Source organism: Phyllopteryx taeniolatus, chromosome 4 (genome assembly GCF_024500385.1).
Source record: "Phyllopteryx taeniolatus isolate TA_2022b chromosome 4, UOR_Ptae_1.2, whole genome shotgun sequence".
NCBI lineage: Eukaryota > Metazoa > Chordata > Actinopteri > Syngnathiformes > Syngnathidae > Phyllopteryx > Phyllopteryx taeniolatus.
In genome coordinates this window covers 9378752-9399365 of record NC_084505.1, presented here as the reverse complement: position 1 = coordinate 9399365, position 20614 = coordinate 9378752, and the positions used below count along the sequence as shown (strand labels likewise).

General features: G+C 40.4%; 1 protein-coding gene across 2 annotated transcripts in view; it reads right to left on the bottom strand.

Annotated features, from left to right (window-relative positions):
• LOC133477529 (protein kinase C alpha type-like) overlaps positions 1–20614 on the bottom strand; it is a 176930-nt gene that overhangs the window by 73136 nt on the left and 83180 nt on the right. For both annotated transcript variants that reach the window (XM_061772371.1, XM_061772372.1), the window contains exons 4-5: positions 16134–16245; positions 13335–13463 (exon numbers count right to left, since the gene is read on the bottom strand). In XM_061772371.1, the coding sequence (XP_061628355.1) occupies positions 13335–13463; positions 16134–16245 (241 nt within the window). The remainder of the gene's footprint in view (positions 1–13334; positions 13464–16133; positions 16246–20614) is intronic.

The following is a 20614-nucleotide window of genomic DNA, read 5'->3' as shown; positions in this document are numbered from 1 at the left end:
TCAGCAAATTGACTTACGGTTTTCCGCTATTGCCAGCAGTCTCCCATTTGCCAAGCAAACCAAATCCCAATGTGTTTATCTGAAACTGAACGCCGACTGTTGTTTTGTCATGTATGTTCACTATTAAGCAATGGAAGCAGACACCTGACACTGTACTCTGCTTACTGCCAGCATCCCAAAATAGCCTGAAAAAACTTGAAAAGAAACAATAAAAAGAAAGAGGAAGGTAGAGGGAGTGAAAATGTACAAGCAGATAAAGTGTTGCACCAAAAACCAAGATGATAAGCCTTTGTTTGGATGTTTGACTTCAGTACTAACAGGTTATAACATGAAATTGATTTAGTGTTCTGCGATTGGCTGGCGACCAGTTCAGGGTGTACAGCGTCTCTCGCCTGAAGATAGCTGGGATAGGCTGCAGCACACCCGCGACCGTAGTGTGGATAAGTGGTACAGAAAATGGATGGATGGATAGACGATTTAGTGTTCAGTGAACTATTCCACACATACAAAAATATGTTGCATGATATGTTCTACTTTAGGCTTGTGGTGCACGCTCAGTCATGCACAGTAAGCAGAAGTTCAGGATAGATTCTGCTTTGACAGTAAAGGAAAAACAAACCTCAAGGAAAAAAAGGTTAAATACAAAATGGAATAGCGCTGATCCACCCACATCCACAGTAAATCCGCCCTGAACACTAACGCCTGTGACTTGTGAACACCTACAAGTCACCATCATATGAAGCATAGTGCAACACAAACTGCACACACGTCAGATGGGTTAACAATTAACAGACACACATGGAGCAGCGGGTCAATAGTAGAGATGAAAGATGAGAACTGAGAGGAAACGGTAACAGAGCAAGGAATCAGGCATCTTCCAAAAGTCAATAAAAATTAGATATGCATCCGATACCTGCCAATATGAGTTCAGTGTGAATAGAGCCGAACTATCCTATCAATGTGGCAAAGACAAACACAGATTAAAACATATTAAAAAAACACACCAGCCATAATTTAAAGTACAGCAAAAGCACAGACCATTAAATATGGTACAAAAGAGGTGTATTGACCATTAGATAAGACATTTATCCACAGATGGCGGCAAGTGGTGTAATACGGAGGTCACCTGCAATGAAATGAAACGAGGCAGTCAAGGCCAACTGAAAGATGTAAAAATGTTTATTATCCAATTCATCCATCAAGCAAGGCATGCCACTATCAAATATTTTTAGAATTGATTATTCTATCGATCATTCCATCGATTAATCAAATACAAATTGATTTTGCATTAAAGTTCATTGCAAAATATATTTTCCTGATGACGAAACAAAAACAATTAAACAACAATAAAGCAATATCCCACCAGAGGTATGTTGTCGTCACCAACCTTTTCGAAACCTAGAGCTACTTCTTGGGTAATGATCAATACCAAGTGCTACTAGTTTGACATAATTATACGTAGTTCGATATACTTTGATATACTGATTCAGGTTCAAGAACATGTCAATTACAGGTTATTCAGACTAATAACGATGATTTTTACCATGGATTAAACTTACTATTATTGTATTTCCATAAATTAATAATATGATTCAGGTGTCATGAATGGAACAGAGGATAGGACCCAGAAATGCATGACTCCAAAACAAATGGACAGTTTCAAAAAGAGAGGTTTAATATACGGGCTGAGGTCGGTACACAGGCAGGCGATCCAAAAAAAGGCAACAGTATCCAAAAAAACGTGAGGCAAAAAGGCGAGGTCGATCATCGAAACAGGTTTGGGTCTTACTGTGAGTCTGTGACGTGGTAACAAGGAATGCTGGAACGCGACCACAAGGTACAACGAACTGGCGACTAGAAAGTATGAGACACGAGGTTAAATGCAAGGGGTAATTAGGGTGAACGAGGCACAGGTGGTGAAGATGCTCTCAGTAGCAGGTGTGTACGAGACAGGGGCAAAACGTAAACCGGAACACACGTACACCCATGACATCAGGTTTGGTCCCTAACATCAGCATCAGAAAACGGGGAAATGTTGATCAATGTTTTCCAGAGTAAAAGCAGATGTTTGCAAATCTCTTATTTTGATTTAACACAAACGCTGATCAGTCTGCTTACATGGAGGACGACAGAAATCAGAGAACATTTACTGTTGAGAGGCTGAAATCACAGGATTTGGACAATTTTAAGTTAAATAATGGCTCAAATAATTAATCAATTATCAGAATACTTGATTAATTTGATGATCGATTAGTTGTCGATTAATTGTGACACTCGACACCCATCCATTTGCTATGGCAGTGATTCTCAGCGTGGTAAGAGTACCACTGGTACCCGGGCTTCCTCTTGTAGTATGCAAAAGAATCAATCATTTGCAACATTTAAAACATGCAATATCTCTCCATTTTTGACACCGCTTATCCTCATTCGGGATATGCTGGTGCCTATGCCAGCTAACTGCGGGCGAGAGGCGGTGTACACCCTGAACCGGTGGCCAGCCAATCGCAGGGCACATAGAAACCATCATTCACATTTACACCTAAGGGCAATTTAGAGTCTTCAATTAACCTACCATGCATGTTTTTGGGATGTGGGAGGAAACCGGAGTACCCAGAGAAAACCCACGCAGGCACGGGGAGAACATGCAAACGGAACTGATTTGAACCTGGGTCCTCAGACCTGTGAGACAGATGTGCCAACCAGTCGACAGTATTTTTAAAATCCAGTACATTTTTACTTTTCATGTTCAGTACATTTTTTACTTTTCAAAAAGACTTGATATTTTAAGTACAGTTCAGTTGTATTTAACTTTAAGAGCGTTTTTTTTTTTTGATGTATATGTATAATGTTTTAACGTTCATGTGCAAAACATTTTAATTGAATCATTAAAAGTTTTTTCTTTTTCTATTTTTATGTTCAAAGTGTGCATAATGTGTATATTTGATTAAATATAAAATAAATATATTTTAGAAATAAAACTTCTACCTTGTTTTTGATGAATACTTGGCCCTACTACATTACTATATTTTAATGTTGGTTATCATGGTGGTATTTGGAGAGCTATTTATTTTTGGAGGAATTTGACAACTAATGTTCTATAGCAAATGTCCTCATTTGGGTTGCGGGGGAGCTGGAACCTATCCTATCTGACTTTGGGCGAGAGGTGATTTACCTGTACACCATGGACTGGTCGCCAGTCAATCGCAAGACACATTTGTACAGACAAACAACTGTTCCCACACATGTACGTCTCTGAAAAATGTTGCGTCTTTAATTAAACTAAGAAACATGTCTTTTGGGATGTGGCAGAAAGTCGGAGTACCTGTAGAAAACCTGCGTAAACATAGAGAGAACTTGCCGATTCATACCCAGAACATCTTGCAGTCCTAACCACTAATCCAACATGTGCCATGCCATTTATTATTTATTGTTGCTTATTTTAACATGTGTGTGTGTGTTTGACTGTGTGTGTAGTTGTGTACCTAGAGTTGTTTTAGGTGGATATATGCATAAAATCGAAATGAGTTTACTTAGACCTGCATTGTAAATCCAGCCACAAGAACAATTAAATGCTTAAAATGATGTCATTATTATTATTTCAGGATATTATAGAAAATGAGTAAGGATCCTAGTGAATATTAAATTGTTTTTACACATTGGTCTTTGATTTGGTCACCCACGGATTTTAGCAACTGGAAGTCAGATGGGACAGGCCGCAGCTCACCAGTCCTCACCTAATGAGGACAAGCGCTGTAGATAATGGATAGATAAAAGTAAACCTACTACAATGAGCAGCAGGAAAAATTCATTCCATGTTGGTGTAATTTTGGATAAACGTGGGGAGCTAAGATTTTTTTTCACTGCTGTTATTCAACATTTTCCTTAATTTTTAGTCTTAATCAGAGAAACATGCCAGTGGAAGTCCACAAAGGTGTGCAATTTAGCGCTGGTCTTCTCCACACTACCTACAGGTGGCAGAGTTGTGTAACAGGCACTAACAGTGAACTACAAGGGAGTCAATAACATGCACAAAGATGCTTTTGAGCAGGCGATACAGTGAATACTTGCACACAGCAAGGTAACAAAAGAGTTGCTGAGACCAAGTGGTGACCGATACAACGGAGCAGTGTTCCTGCGTGATGGCTAGGCGGAGGACGGCACTGAAGCACCATGGCTATCCTTCACCACACAAACAAAACCTCTTGTGTCTCCTTCAGCGCCTTCCTGCCAGCCCTGTTTCCCCACAACAAACCATTTTCACTATGTCTCTGTACTGAAACTGCAACAGTGACAAATTCGATCATTTTGCAAGTTTTTGCCAGAAGGCTTATTATCTGCTGGTCTTAATGTGTGTTTGAAAGAATGCCAGCCACTTCTTGGCTCTGGGCACGGGAACATGATGGATAGACACACCAGTAGAGCTCACTTAAGTCAAGCAAAGTGTGTGTAAAAAGGGCACTTATTGCACACAAAAAATAAATAAATAAATAAGAATTTGCAGGTCGGTTAAAAAAACAACGGTGTGCATATGACACTTATATGCCATGGTCTGTTAAAAAAAGCGTATTCATTTTTGCACAATTCCAACTATAGCTCTCTATTGACACTAAATTCATAAAGAAAGCAAGCCAGCATTGGGGCATTATGGTGGCAGAGCGGTTGGCACGTTGAGTAAGTGGTCCGCAAGTCTGCCTGACAGTCAGGAAATCCCCGAAACACATCCGTGTGCGCTTTTGTGGGTTTTCTCCATGTACTTCGGCTTCCTCCCACACCCAAAAAACAATGTTACAGTAGGTTAAGTGAAGAATCTAAATTGTGTAGCGGACATGCTCCCCGCAAACTGAGGTGACACAGTCACTCCCCACGGCTTGATAAACTGCATTCTTCGGAGCCGCCCTGCTGTGAGACTCCTCTATTTGATGTTTAAACAAGGATAAATGTCTGTTTGATATTTCACGATCTCTGCAGAAATATTTCAAAGTATGCCTTGATGTCTGTGTCAGTGTGCCAACTTTACAAGCGCAATTGCGAGATTTTGAGAATTGTTCGTCTTGATTTGACTCCAAGCACCATGAAATGGTATTTGAACCATAAGCAGTTGATTTGCCAAAACTGAAGTATAAACAGACATTCTATGTGCTTGACGTGTGAGGAAAGAGTACAAAGTTGAGGTTATTTTATATTAATGTATGATTTTAAACCCATTTTATGAGTCAAAATTGTAGACCAGACTCAGGCGGTTGGGTGTGGTCTTGTCTCGTCCTCTCCGGCACACCTCCGGGGTATTTAACTCTTGACTCCCGCCTTCTGGAGGCTCTTGTTTTTTTTCTCGTTTGTTTTTCCTCTCTTCGTGTTCTGGGTGGCATCTAGCCAACCACGGGCTGGCCTCGGCCACCCCTGCCCTTTCTTTGTTCAGGCACACGGCTCGGTAACCGCGGGCCTTGGGGATGGAGATCCGGCTCCGGCATCAGCTATTTGTCTCCATCTTTTTCTTCTTCAACGAAACCTGTCTCCGTGCTTCCTGAGACGCGCCCAGAGAGAGACCACTCCCAGAGACAAGTTGATTTACGTGGTGAGTAGACACTGCAAGTGTTTGCCAGAATGTACGATATTAGTGCCTAAGCAAGGTCTGATTTTCAGTCGATCAAAATGTATACATACAGTCAGGAGAAGTTTGTTTTTCAAATGACGTGAGAGAAGTTGTTTGTGCTAACATGAAACTCGATGTTCGAGGGCCCCGATCAGGATTCTGTTTATTTTGAGAGCGGTGCTGTACATGTAAACATGATGTAAAGATTCTCCCGTGCCACAATCCAGCATGCTATTTAAACTGTGCAACTCAAATCTGTTTGGAAGGCTGCCTGCTTGGCGTCAACAACAGCTAATGTAATCTGTAATGCAAGTTGGCCTGAGTGGGCTGTGTGGTTCGTACATCAGTTCTGTACACACACACACACACACACACACACACACACATGCACACACGCGCACACAATCCATCCATCCATCCATCCATTTTCTATAGAACTTGTCCTCATTGGGGTTACAGGTGGACTGCAACGTATCCCAGCTGACTTACGGTTGGGTTACAACACTAGTTGTCGGCCAATCTCAGTGCATATAGACTAACAACCATTCACATTCACACCTATGGCTTCAATTAACCTAACATGCATGTCTTTGAAATGTAGAAAGAAGTCCGAGTACCAGGAGAAACGCCACGCAAGCACATTGACACAAGCATTGATTGATTCTAACCAGGCTCTCCTGACTGTGACCATGTTTCTGTCATGGTTATGTCCTGCCCATATTCTTCTTTTACCACCATTGTCATTTTTGAAAAGACAAAATAAGCCAAAGAAAGACAAAACACACACAAAGGTCTGCAAGAAAAGTCTTTTTTTCACACAGTGGCAAGAACAAAGTTTGTTCTGGCCACGACATTTTATACTTCAAGAACGCATGACTCTAGGAGCAGACACACATCAAGAAGGCCCTGATACCAGTGGTATCAAAACTGGGCCTTTGTCAAATCCGGCAGAAGATAGGAGCCATTACACCTGGCCTGAGGACAGAAACAGGAGGCAGAAGGTGATGGTCCTCCTGCGTGGCTGTTTTGTCAGAAGGATTTTCCCCAAGCATGACATATGGATGCACTTCAAACCAATTAAAAGCCTCAGACAAAAGCAGTTTCAGCCCAAGAATAAAATCCAAAGTTGCTTATAGAGTGCAGTTCAGTGCAGTAAGGAATGCAATGACATATATAATGGAGGGACTAAGCAACCATTGCACAGGCGCAAGATCAGCAAGCAGCTTCTTCCGAGTCCAGTCAGCGATTCATTTGCATCTCAAGAAGGGACATTCTTTTAATGACAACCACGTCCAAATTATGGATAGGATGGACCGCTGTTTTGAAAGAGGTGTGAAAGAAGCTATCTATGTCAAAGTAGAAAAGCAGCCTCTAAACAGGAGGTTAGAGGCATCACCTATCATCTGGCTCTATCAATGACTGGAAGAGTGACCCTAACGAGCTGTTTTGCAACAAGACAAGTGGACGACCCAATGGTATGCATTATGGTCATTACACAAACTTCGTCGGGCATCAACAACACCCTGTTGTTTACCACCCCCAGGGGACATGCCCACCAAGGGATAAATATTAGGATTACACAACTGAAGAAGCCTTTTGGATTAAATGTGAAATGTCTTCAACAAACAAGAACTAGTCCAGTTGCCTCGATTCAGCCTTTATGGCATAGAAGACTGAAAATCTACACAGACAATACAGTATTCACAAGAACACGTCACAAGAAGTACTCGTATGGCCGGCCAGCTACAGCACACATCAGCATAATGTGTCTTTTGCAAAGGACACACAATACGTGCACAATATTCTCACTACCTCTTTCAATGAATTAATTATTCACCATGTGTCTTTATACTTCTTACACGAGTTGTAGAAATGTTTGTACTTCCTCACCGACTCAGCCAGTTGATCATTGAAACCATGTGTTGTTTGACAGTCAAATTAATCACAAACACTTCCAATTTCTGACCAATCACTCAATAGTTCTCGGGCCCCGCACAAGAAAAAAGTCCTGCCCTGATCATGTGTCAAGAACAAGCTAGTAGAGCACTTTTTTTCTATTCTTGTGGGGGATGTATAGACATTCCATCCTTTGATTCTGGTTGTGAAATGAGTTAAAGAAATATCCTTTATCAGTGTGCAACCTGAGATACTTTGTGTTTTCCCAAAAATATTTTAACTGAAAAGTAAAAATGTTGGGTATGTGTCAAGCAAACATGGGGGTATTGTTTTACTCTTTGCAAGGTCTCTTCTGAATCCATCATTTTTATTGATTGGCTACATTGTCAACACTGAAGCTGTTTGATTTGTTTCGTTTGCCACCTCCCAGCCATAGTTTACCCTGTTCCTCAACCTGCTGTTCATGTGATAAATGAGAGTCACTGACGCTCATTGCCGCACGACGCGAGACCTCAGTGAGCCAGCTAATCGAATGATTACATGAGCCCGCTGTCGGCGCCCCTGCTGTCATCGTTGTTGTGGCCAATGTGCTAATTCTCTGTCATCAAAGAGCGAGGACTTAGAACATCCATCCATCCATTTTCTGAGCCACTTCTCCTCACTAGGGTCGCGGGCGTGCTGGAGCCTATCCCAGCTGTCATCGGGCAGGAGGTGGGGTACACCCTGAACTGGTTGCCAGCCAATCGCAGGGCACATAGGAACAAACAACCATTCGGACTCACAGTCATGCCTACGGGCAATTTAGAGTCTCCAATTAATGCATGTTTTTGGGATGTGGGAGGAAACCGGAGTGCCCGGAGAAAACCCACGCAGGCAAGTTGAACATGCAAACTCCACACAGGCGGGGCCGGGGATTGAACCCGGGTCCTCAGAACTGTGAGGCTGACGCTCTAACCAGTCGGGCTGTTTACAGAGCAGACTCATTACACAATTCAGGCTGTTGTGCATCGTGCATACAAGCTGCAGTCAGTTCATTATTTTTAGCATTGCATATTAGCATCAATTTATGAAGTAAATGATTGCTTATCTAAGGCTTAATTATGTTACTAACGTGCAAATTCAGATACAGGTCTAAAACCAAAGCATTGAAAACAACAATAAGCAGCAAGTTGATGTAAACCAAAAAAAAACCAAAGCAAAACAAAACAAAACAAAAATCTACAATTAATAATTTTGATGGAACTCTTGCTTGTCTTTGCCATGTCACTCCTACTTTAGTCATCAATAATAATCCTGGACCAGCCAGGACACTCTCGACTTTTTTTTTTTACCTGCAGTGGGACTTGAACAGTGACCCCTCCAGTTCCAAAGTCCAAGTCCTTACAGATATTAGCTGCTGCCCCAAAGCCCCATTTGTTTGTTTTATCTACTGACCATGCCCTTGACCATCACATATTTTTTGTTATTATTATTTTTATTATTATTATTATTATCATCATCATCGGCGGCACGGTGGGGACGACTGGTTAGAGCGTCAGCCTCACAGTTCTGAGGACCGGGGTTCAATCCCTGGCCCCGCCTGTGTGGAGTTTGCATGTTCTCCCCCTGCCTGTGTGGGTTTCCTCCCACATCCCAAAACATGCATAAATTGGAGACTCTAAATTGCCCGTAGGTGTGAATGTGAGTGTGAATGGTTGTTTGTTTGTATGTGCCCTGCGATTGGCTGGCAACCAGTTCAGGGTGTACCCCGCCTCCTGCCCGATGACAGCTGGGATAGGCTCCAGCACGCCCGCGACCCTAGTGAGGAGAAGCGGCTCAGAAAATGGATGGATGGATGGATGGATTATTATCATCAAAATTGGCTGGTGACCAATCGAGTGTGTAATCCACCTCTCGCAGGAACTTAGATAAAATACAGTAGGCTTCAGCAGACCCGCAAACCGAACAGTATAGAATATAAATAAACAAAGATTATCGAAGATGGACAGAATGGATAACTTATTATTATTATTTTACTAGGGCCAGAGTGCATCATGTAATTGATTCTAAACATAATAGTTCCTGTGTCTTGCTCAGATCATTCCATTATTATAATTGCTACTGCTTACATTCTAATGATGAAACACAAAACGTGTTGCCTGCTTGTTAAGGTTTAGTAAGAAAGATACTGCAAATACAAATATATATAGTGTACCTTATTGTGTTATCAAAGCTTTTGTGTTACAGTGACAACAATTTATTTAATGACAGTTTAAACATACCAAGCATAATCAGGATATTTCATTTGGCTGCGAAGCTCAAAATTAACAAATTGCAGCAAGAGGATTTTAACAGATTAAAAGGGCCTCAGAAATGTTACCTCAGAATTCATTCATTAAATTAGGACATGTTCTGCTTTGATTTCCAAATGACCGCAAGCATCTCTCTTATGAACTGTATTGTACAATGCAGCCCGAGTAGGAACCAAACAATGTATAATATCTAGGCTTTACAGGATCAGGATTTTTGGGGCCGATCACCGATCAGCAAGTTTAAAAATACGATCCGATCACAAGGTGGAGCAATGTGTCTTTTTACATGGCTTGTTCATTTATTGTATATACTTGTGTACTGTATACTGAGTACTGTACCTTTAAAATTATTCTCTCGCATTTTAGACAAAAGTTAAAACCTCAATGACCTTTAGGGAGCATTCAAGGATTGGCCACTGACATAAATTTAGGTCAAATCAACATTACAACATGACAGAAATAATGGGTGCCAACTTACTGTAATAAAATTACTTTAGCAAAAACTGTTAATGACATGCTTACTCTAACTTTCTCACTGTCCCGGCTATATGGACGGGGTGTTGTCCAGAGTTTGTGTACATTTGAGTTTTGCTGTTTTGTTGTTTATTTTCCCCCCCACGCTGCGTTGCTTGAACGCGGCATGTTCCTCCTTATGTACATTCTTCAGGTGCCCGATCAAATTAGTTGTGTTGAAGCATTTAGATGACGTTCCCCACGACGTACTTCAGTTGTGCACAGATAACTCGTTGTTTGTCTGAGACACCCCCAAAAAGTCCCACACCGACGGCGTGTTTTATCACCGACAATATTGAAAAAGACTTTATTGGCCGTCAGATAGTTACAGTACTGCGCCACAAAACACGTGACAAGGCTAAAAATAAACTAGCTTTTTCATTCATACACGACAAAGGCACGGAGTTAAATGTCCTGTGCGGAGCCGATCGATGAGGTCATTGATCGGATCGGCGAATTACGACATGAAATCCGATCAGCATCCATCCATCCATTTTCTGTACTGCCTTATCCTCACAAGGGTCGCGGGCATGCTGGAGCCTATCCCAGCTGTCTTCGGGCGAGAGGCGGAGTACATCCCCTGAACTGGTCGCCAGCTAATCGCATAACCATTCGCGCACACATTCACACCGAAGTGCAATTTAGAGTCTTCAATCAACCTACCATGCATGTTTTTGGGATGTGGGAGAAAACCGGAGTAGCCGGAGAAAACCCACACAGGGATGGGGAGAACATGCAAACTTCACACAGGCGGGGCCGGGATTTGAACCCCAGTCCTCAGAACTGTGAGGCAAATGTGCTAAACAGTCGTCCACCGTGCCGCCGATCAGCATAAAATGCTAATTATCGTCCGATACCGATCAAACCGATCAGATCCTTGTATTAAATTAATTGTCTGTTTTAAGGTTCCTCCACCACAGTGGTGCTTGAGGAAGTGGAGTGGATCTGCATTTACTCTTGTACTTAAGTAGACATTTCAGTCTGTACTTTTTTACTATTACTTAAGGAAAGCAATTCAATCAGAACTTTTACTTTACCTAGAGTCTTTTTCACACATGTACAGTATCTGCCTGTAAGACACAAATACTGATACAGTCCTGATATATTTGAAATGCTGGAGTTCTTTCGTTGCTGACGAGACAAACAACATGGTGCTTCATTGTTTTGTTCAATCAATTGTTACCAGTTTAATTAGAAGTCCATACATCCTTTCTTAATGTCACCAAGTCAAAACCAATTATCTCTTGAAACCAGCAATTAATTAAAACTACAACTTGCAATTGGAAGTCAGAATGAAAAAGAACAAGAAATAGAGGATTACAGCCTTGGTAAATCCATCAGGGCACATCATAGGAATCCCCAGATAGTGAAAGTATTGGGTTGAAATCGTAGCAAGCGGATTGGATGCTAGCGCATCTGCGGACAAACAGTGCTCTACAAGACATGAACAGATGAACAAATGAACAGGATTGATGTCGTTATCCTTGCATCACATGATTAGAGTCGCAAATCTGCAGTCATGCGATTGACGGTGTTGCACCGGCCAGTCCAGATGGATTTACACCTGGACCTTGACAAATATTTGAGTTACCAGCGAGTTTCAGATAAGTATTTTCAAAATATTTATTTTTGACTAATGCATCTGGCATACAATAAACAGTTATTCGTTGGGGGTGGGTTTCTCAACTGAAACAAGGGCCAGGCCTATTATGGGTAAAAGGTTTATTTGCGATGACAGTAATACAGGGGGTCTTTGGTTTAAGCCCGTCCCAATATAAATGTATATCCATCCATTTTCTACACCGCTTATCCTCACTAGGGTCGCAGGTATGCTGGAGCCTATCCCAGCTAACTGTGGGCAGGAGGCGGGGTATACCCTGAACTGGTTGCCAGCCAATCGCAGGGCACATATAAACAAACAACCATTCGCACTCGGATTCCTACCTACGGACAATTTAGAGTCTTGAATTAACCTACCATGCATGTTTTTGGGATGTGGGAGGAAACCGGAGTACCCGGAGAAAACCCACACAGGCACGGGGAGAACATGGAAACGCCACACAGGCGAGGCCGGATTTGAACCCGGGTCCTCAGAACTGTGAGGCAGATGTGCCAACCAGTCGTTCACCGTACTGCCATATATGTATATATCCGCACGACACACCTGCCGATTCATTGAGGCATGGCGTCTACTAAAATGCAGGGTAGTGGTTGAGGAATTACTATATTCACTGTAGTAGTCACTTTGACCATATAAAATCAACCCTTAAAGGATGACAGTCTAGATACTGTATCTGTGACATGCGCCAATCAAAATGTCCCAAGGATCAAGCATAATAGCCCCCTCTAAACCGTACTGGTTAGAGTAGCCACTCCGAGTGGGCTGTCCTGTCTCAGGCAACTGAGCCAGCATTCACCCCGTGGCCCTCTAGTGTGCGGCGTGCTAAAATGAGAATGGCAAGTACTCAATGAAAAAACTACTCAAGTAAAGAGTAACTTGTGAATAACTTCCGATTATTATTTTTATAAAATCTGAGTGGCAGATCTGTCTGGAAAGATCTGATTGGGGAATACTGGGTTAGCTATAGTAATAGTTGAGATTTAACTGAGTTACATCAGCATCTTTTGCTAGCGCAGTGCAAGTTTGTGACCGTTTGAAAAGAGTAACCCGCGCGCCGTACTGCTTCTGGACTATTCACGTTGGGCTTTCCTTTCCAAGTGCGTTGGTGGTGGTTATTGATCTGTGTTCTAAACGGGGAATTGTGATTGTGCCATAATGATAGCTGATAGCAGCGGAGTCAGTGGGGTCGTTAGCCGTGAGATTGACTGCATAATAAGTGAGCAGAATAAACGGCCATAGAGGTTGAATTCAGGTTAATGGTATCAGAGGGTTGAGGGTGACTTTCCATATGAAATGAGTTGGCCTTTGTGTTAAATCTGATCCGAGGTCACAGCAGAAACAGGCCAATCGCTGGGATGCGCTCGCCCAGACAAGTGTACTCAAGCGGCAGTGTAGTCATTAAGGAAATTACGAGTTCACCTACCTGTGACCTGCAGCTTCTCTCCGGTGACCTCACACTTGAGGAAAAGCCGCCCCCTCCTTTCTGTGTAGTCAGTCCCACACAGGCTGGGCACGTTCATGACGCACTGCTTGTGGACGTTCATATCGCACGCTGGAGGACAAGATAAAATCTATTTACCTATGTCCTTGATCCACATCTGTTAGGTTATAATGCATTGACATTGAGTAGAGTGTTCCCCCGCTCTTCCACGGTTCATTGTTTCCTCCCCGCAATATTGCAGACTTGTAAGTGCTCTTTATTTTTCGGTTTTTGCTGTCCAGGCAAGTCCGAATTTATATTTGCTCGTCTTCAGTGGAGTACCACATTGTGACGCAACTTGCCAGGCAGCACAGAGGTCCACTCGAAGAGATGCACTGTCATCAAGAAGCAAGAAGACGAGGCAGAGAAGGTCCCCAACCCTAAGCTCCAGTCATAGTTGTTGTTCCCACATAGCAGAGGGAATATGTCTGAACGTGTTGCTATTCTGTTTATAATTACGTAACACCTATGCTACTTTCAATTACCCCATTTATGGTGTTACACACTACATGTTGACATTAAGCTAGCGGACTTTCTGGAGACAAAATAAAAATGAAAGAAAAACGCTTAATAGGGATTCAATGTAATAAAATGTGGAGCGGTACCATTCAAAAGTCTTAGGCTGCCATTAGGTTTATTGTTTTAGCACATATAATCACCATATCCAGTATAGTGTAACGACAATAAGAAGTGCTAAAGCAAAGAAAATACATTCCTGGATCTTTACCTTTACCCAGATTCTCACCAAAATGTAATGGATTTCTCCTTAGCCCATGTGCCAACCCTCTAAAATGTTTAATACTGTTTCAGTCAAAATGATTTGAATGAACAAACAAAGCGGCGGGTGGTGACCTCAGACTTTGACACACTATTGTACATGCACGCTCGTGCGATGAGTGCTGATTTAAAGTGAATAGAAATGTTTATTACAAAATTAGTTTTCCGCTTTTATCTTATAAAAGCAATTTGTGCAACCTCTTTTGGCCTAATGTTCAAGGGTAGTAAGCCGCTTAAAGGATGCTTTTTGAATTTTCTGCATCTACAGTATATAGGCACTTATTTTAATTTCACTCCATGTACTGTGTGACAATATGAAATGATAAATGAATAAAAGGTTACAATCCATGTGGGGCTGCCCTGTCATGGATTGGGAACTGTTGTCATCATGCTTCAAAATACAAAAAAAAAAAAGGGGAAATAATGGCTCAACTGCTACAAAACTGAAAAATATCTAAGATTTTGATTTATTGGACAATGCCCTGTCAGAGTGTAAATTATGTCTTGAGTAGGTGTATATTCGTTTCTATGCATGATGTCTGTGTGGCATTATGGCTGTAAACCAGGGCTTGGCAAAGTATGGCCTGTGAGCCACATACGGCCCGCTCCAGGCTTTAATCCGGCCCGCCAACCATATTTGTTGCAATAATTTTGCATTTTGTATGCGTAAATGTATTTTATGAAATAACTGGTTCAACAATTATAATTATATTATTTTTAAAAATGAGAATGAATTATTATTATTATTATTATGAAAACTATTTTCCATACACATTTTAAGTTTAACTAGTGTTTTTATGAGCTGGCCAATCTGTCTACTTTTAAAATTTTAAAAGGTTTGCACACCCATGCAGTACACCATCCAGCTCATACCACACATTGTCTACTGTATGACCCAGTTGCAACCATGACATCAATATTATGCATTTAATGGCTGAGTCTAATTTGATTTGCATATGTACATTATAGACAGCTCTTGATCATGAAAATACTTATGTTCTACAGTACATACTGTATATGTTCTCAAGCCACATAAGGTACACCCGAACAATCTCCGATTCATTCATTCTTTCAAACCATTCTTTTAATCTTCAGAGATCGTTGAGGGCAAGCCCTCATTTATAATCATGTAAACAACAGAGCAAACTTACTTAAATACAGTTACATTCAAAAGCAAAATAGCTCTGATCATATTATTGAAATAGTACATGGTAACAAATGCAATAATAATTCTATAATAATAATATTTCAAATACATTTCTTATGACATCTGACTTTAAACAGATAATAAATATAAGGAGAGTTTTAAGTGGCCCTGAGATGTGTTATTTTAACATGTTTAATTCATTTAGTGGTTGCTGCTTGGAGTTTAGCAAAAAGTACATTTTCAGTCAGCAAAAACTAAATTAACGTGAATGGGAATATATCCAGAACAGCAGGAGAGTAGATTATTTTTTTGCCAAATCTGCATACTTGCATGCATCCCAGAAAAGAAAAAAAAAAAAAACATCAAAGAGCTGCTGCAAAGCTACTTAAAACTGCGTGTTAACATGCTTAGCCTAAACTGCCGAAGGTTACCATGGCAACAGCAACAGTAGCCAAAATTCTGTTTTAGCTTTTGTATTGCACTATAATTTTGAGATGGTTTGCTAAATAGGTTTCATACATGTATCAAAATACATCGACATTCGATTCACTGGTTATTGCGTATATTAGTAGAAAGGAAATGAGCACATTGCATAATACAAACACAATAATAAACTTATAAATTGTTTCATGAATACATCTCTTACAGTGCTGCAAAACTAAGCATTATTATCTTTCTCAAGGAAGAACTCAGATTACGTTTTTCGGGTGTACCTACTGCTGTGCCCGGCGAATGTATACTGTATTAGGTGTGTCTAATTTCATTTTGTTTTGTGTTAAAATACAGTATGTAAGTTGTGCTGCATACGAAGCACTCACTGTCACACTTCATCCCCTGGTGGATGAGGCCGTACAGCAGAGAGCCACAGTGGTCACAGAAGGTCGGGCTCCCAAATGTGTGGATCTTAAATTGATGTTTCGTTCGGGGATCCTGAAGAAATAAACAACAGAGAAAAAGACAAAAATGAATTTTTTACACATACATACTATATATTCCATTTGTGAAGCGAAATGTTCACAAACCAAGGTAATGTTTCCCATTAAAATGACTTGAAATGCAAATCATCTGTTACAGCTCCAAAACAAAGTTATGTTTACCTTATTTAAAATATTTAAATAAGTGAAAACACACTTTATTCTGAAGAAATAACAGTATGTTCGCTACCAAATAACCATCTTAGCCTTTTCGAATACAGTAGTGTATGTTTTGAGAATCGCGTTGCATTGTAGTGGCCGCTTTAAGATAGCGGTTTCCATGGTGAACGTGAACCTGGCTCTGTTGTCGCGCAATGAAAGATGGCATGTTTGAATGCAACAAAGGGAGGGGGAGTTACAGGGAAACAGCGTACACGAGCAAGTTCTCATATCGTGGCTGAAGGTGGAACCCCGGCAAACTTTCAACTCTCACGGTGCAGTTGACACTCGCTGGGTGGGACTGGTGTGTCCTTCTTGGAGTGAAAGTTTCTTTTTCCACCCTCCTCTCTTCCTTCTTTTTCCTCTGTGGCATAGTCAGGATCAAACTCAAGAATGAGGCACTTCAAAAGCCGCAATGACTTGCAATAACACTATGCTTTCACTGTGGATCCATAATGAGGGTTAATTTAAAGCAAAAAATAAAAATTAAATAAAGATACGGTACCTAAATGAGTGGCGCAAAGAACCAACGATGTTTACGTGGCACAAGTAAAAGCGTAACTGAGTCTTCTCGGGCCATGCCAACACTGTTCGTGAACCGAAAATAGTGCTTGAACCAAGGTCATTTTTCTTCAAAAATGTATTTTGTAAACCAAATTGTTCTTCACTGCGCACGGAGCCATTAAAGTTTTGGGCACTGGTAACATTTAACATACAGAACAATATTTCTTTACTGACATTCGAGGCAACTGAGACAAGACAAAGCAGAAAAACTGGAACAAATGCAATTGGTTTATTTTTCAATTCAGCAGTCAGTAGCAATTACAGTAATGTAAATAAATCATTATTCATGTGATAACAATGAATGCTACTGCTATTTGCTATTTATTGCTTAGGTTTGACATAAAATGTAGCCAGTGAGGTGACAAATAAATTCATGATCATAAATGTGATGTTTTCTTTATTTTATATTAGATCATGTGACCTTGTCATGTCTTAGGGGTAGTCCTGAAGTATAGCTCTGTATGTGAAGGGAAGTCCAACTAGATACCTTTTATGATTATTATCCATCCACCCATTTTCTGTACCGCTTGTATTATTTGATATTCAAATAAAAGATACTGCGAAATAATGATATACGGCCATTACAACAAAACTAAAACTACTAAAACAACAAATCTAATTATGTCATTTCTGGAGTATCGTATGCGTATTTGTTTGTCAAATTGACAATTGGTTTCTCTGTAAGGAGTGAAGAAGAATTATTGAAGAATAACAAATCACTATACAGAACTTATAAAGCAGTGATTCCCAAGCACTAATGTACCGTGAGACATCATCAGGTGTGCTATGGGAAATTATCCAGTTTCACTTACCCTTTGAAATTTTTTTCATGATGCAGCTTTCATAAATTCTTGCAAGTATATCAGGCTGTGTGTTCAATTAAACAGACCTACATTTCACACTGACTAAGTAAATCTGTGAGTAAATTAAGATGTGAGCATCATTATTTCAGCATGTATACTTTTTGTTACATTTTTGTTTGGTGCTGTGAAACTATGTATGTAATATGTAACTTGAGTCAATATTGGGAAAAGACTGTTATAAAGCAACTTGAGGTAAAGGCTGAAAGCAACTTCAGCTGTAGTTCAGTATCGAAGATAATATGACCACAAGACCACTTCAGTGTGTATCTTACACCGGGCAATGTCTTTGTGTTTTACATTTATTCATGTATAGCGCACAGGGCATGTTGGAACAACAGTGCTAAATCAACTCTTGTGCCTCCACAAGTCTGAGTACTTAACTGCTTTTTACTAATATGATTTCAACTACTGCTAAGTGGAATTATATTGAGAATGTTATCCAGGAAACCGATCCCATGCATCAAGAAAGAAAGAGGCTTAATGCCACTGTGCTCAGAAAGATGCTCTAATTTGCTTCTGAATCGTGGTAATTTTGGTGTCTAATAGAATAGTGATGAAGAAATATTTCAACCAATAGCTCAAAAACATCAGTAAATGTAAAAGTGTTATTAATCTTTGTCAGAGCTGGCAGTATAAAATGGTGGGGCACCACCGTGATCGATTTGCCATCTCAGGGCGTTCGACACTAGCCTATGGACTGATGCACAGAAAGCTCACTCACTCTCTGCTCATGTTACTTTTGAATGTGTTTCAAAGAAAATAAATATTTCTATAGTATGTTTTTCATGACTGAATCCGAACCAAAAACTAGCAATGGTTTACTTCCTGTAGACACACACACACACAACTGTATCACCTTAAATTAGGGATGGGAAAAACAAAATTCTGTGAATTGTTTGGATTTGTCTTTAAGTCTTTTTCTAGCAGCGTTATTCTGCTCAATACAAAACGGGTTTAATACCAAGGTTACTGGAGTAAACGAAAACAGACGAAATAAATAATACTAAAACTGAAAAAAACTTTTTGTGAATGAAAAAAAAATTAAATGAAGATTTTTTTTTTTTTAAAAGTTAACTAAATGAAATGACATTTTACGTTTGGAAAACTAAAACTATCTATTACTATAGAAAAAATGTCCTTCGTTTTCGTCTTTGTCAATTAATGTCATCCATGAGCTTTCGGCGTTGATTTTACAAATATTTATTCCGGAAAAATACAAAGATACAGATACCTAAAATGGATATACGATGTATAAAAATACCCGTGTCTGTGTGGACATAACCTGAATTTTTAAATCCGAATGTTGGAGTTTTATCATAGAATGCAGGGTTTCAATTCTCCTCAAATCTTAATACTTGCATGCATACCAGAAATGAAAAAAAATAAAAATAAAATACATCAAAGAGATGCTGCAAAACTGCTTGTAACGTGCTTAGCCTAAATTTACTAAAGATACCATGGTAACGAGAGCAGGTGGTGATGGACTAGTCACCGTTTTTTGCTGATATGATGCACTGTATTTGTTGATGTTTTTTAACCTGGTTACATCAAGTACAAAGTCACAAATCAAATTGTAGGTTTAATGTGTGACTTTACCATGTAAGGACTAGAAACCAAGAAAATAAGCAACAATATTTAGATTCAATGGGAAGTTTTGATGAATTTGAGGCACAAAGAACTCAACAGAATAGTGAATATGGTTACTGGTTACTATCAGCGTTGGGATTGGGTCATGAAACCACTTAGACATTGTGGCCAAACAACATAAAAATCTTCTAGCCACACGTGTGTAGTTAGCCACACCATCACGTGTGTTCATTTTGCTAAACCCATAGCCACACACACAATAATAATAATAATAATAATAATAATAATAATAATAATTTCATGTATCCATCTATTTCTAGGTCTTCGCCGTGTTCGCTTTGTGCCCAGTGGTATCCAAGTGATAGTTTCTGCGGTCCACCTTTTGTCAGCTCTTCGGGCAACGTGGCCAGCCCATTTCCATTTAAGGCTTTTTATTTTTTGAATGATGTCGGTAACTCGCGTCTGCTGTTTTATCCAACTGCATCTTTTCTTGTCACGAATGCAATATTTTCAACATTTGGCGTTCCATGTTCCTTTGGGTTACACAGAGCCTTTGTATAACGTTGGCATTCGTAGTCCAAGTGTCACTACCGTAAGTGAGGACTGGTAAAGAAGGCGACTTTTACCCAACATGTCTTATATAGCAAGACTGTGGTAGGGAAGCATTAAAATATGCACTTGCGAAAGTGCAACCACATGAAATTTTTAGTCGCACACACTGAAAAAAGGGTCGCAATTTTGGTCACAAAAATTTGGTATTTGCCTTGGGCCCCCAAATGACTAGCTAGTTACGCTCGGCATGGCAACCAAAGTGGGATTAGCGGCTCGTGCATTGATGAAGAAGGCAGCTAGCTAGCTGCAAGAACTAATGTGAATTGCTGGACACATTGACACTTCAAACGTCTGTCGCGGTAATATGCATGCTTCAATTCGACGCCAAGCGGCATCAGGTCTTGTTTTCCCCGATACGCTGCTCCCCGCACCTGGGAAAGCCCGTGAGCCTGACTGCTTAGCTTGCAGCGCCTCAACGGCGGACTGAAGCATTTTACGAGGCCAGGGAAAAACTAAACCATTAACACTGTTCGTACAGCAGAATGAGCACGCTCACTTTAGCTTTTACCAGTAAGGGCTTTTGAATTTTGACGCAGGTAA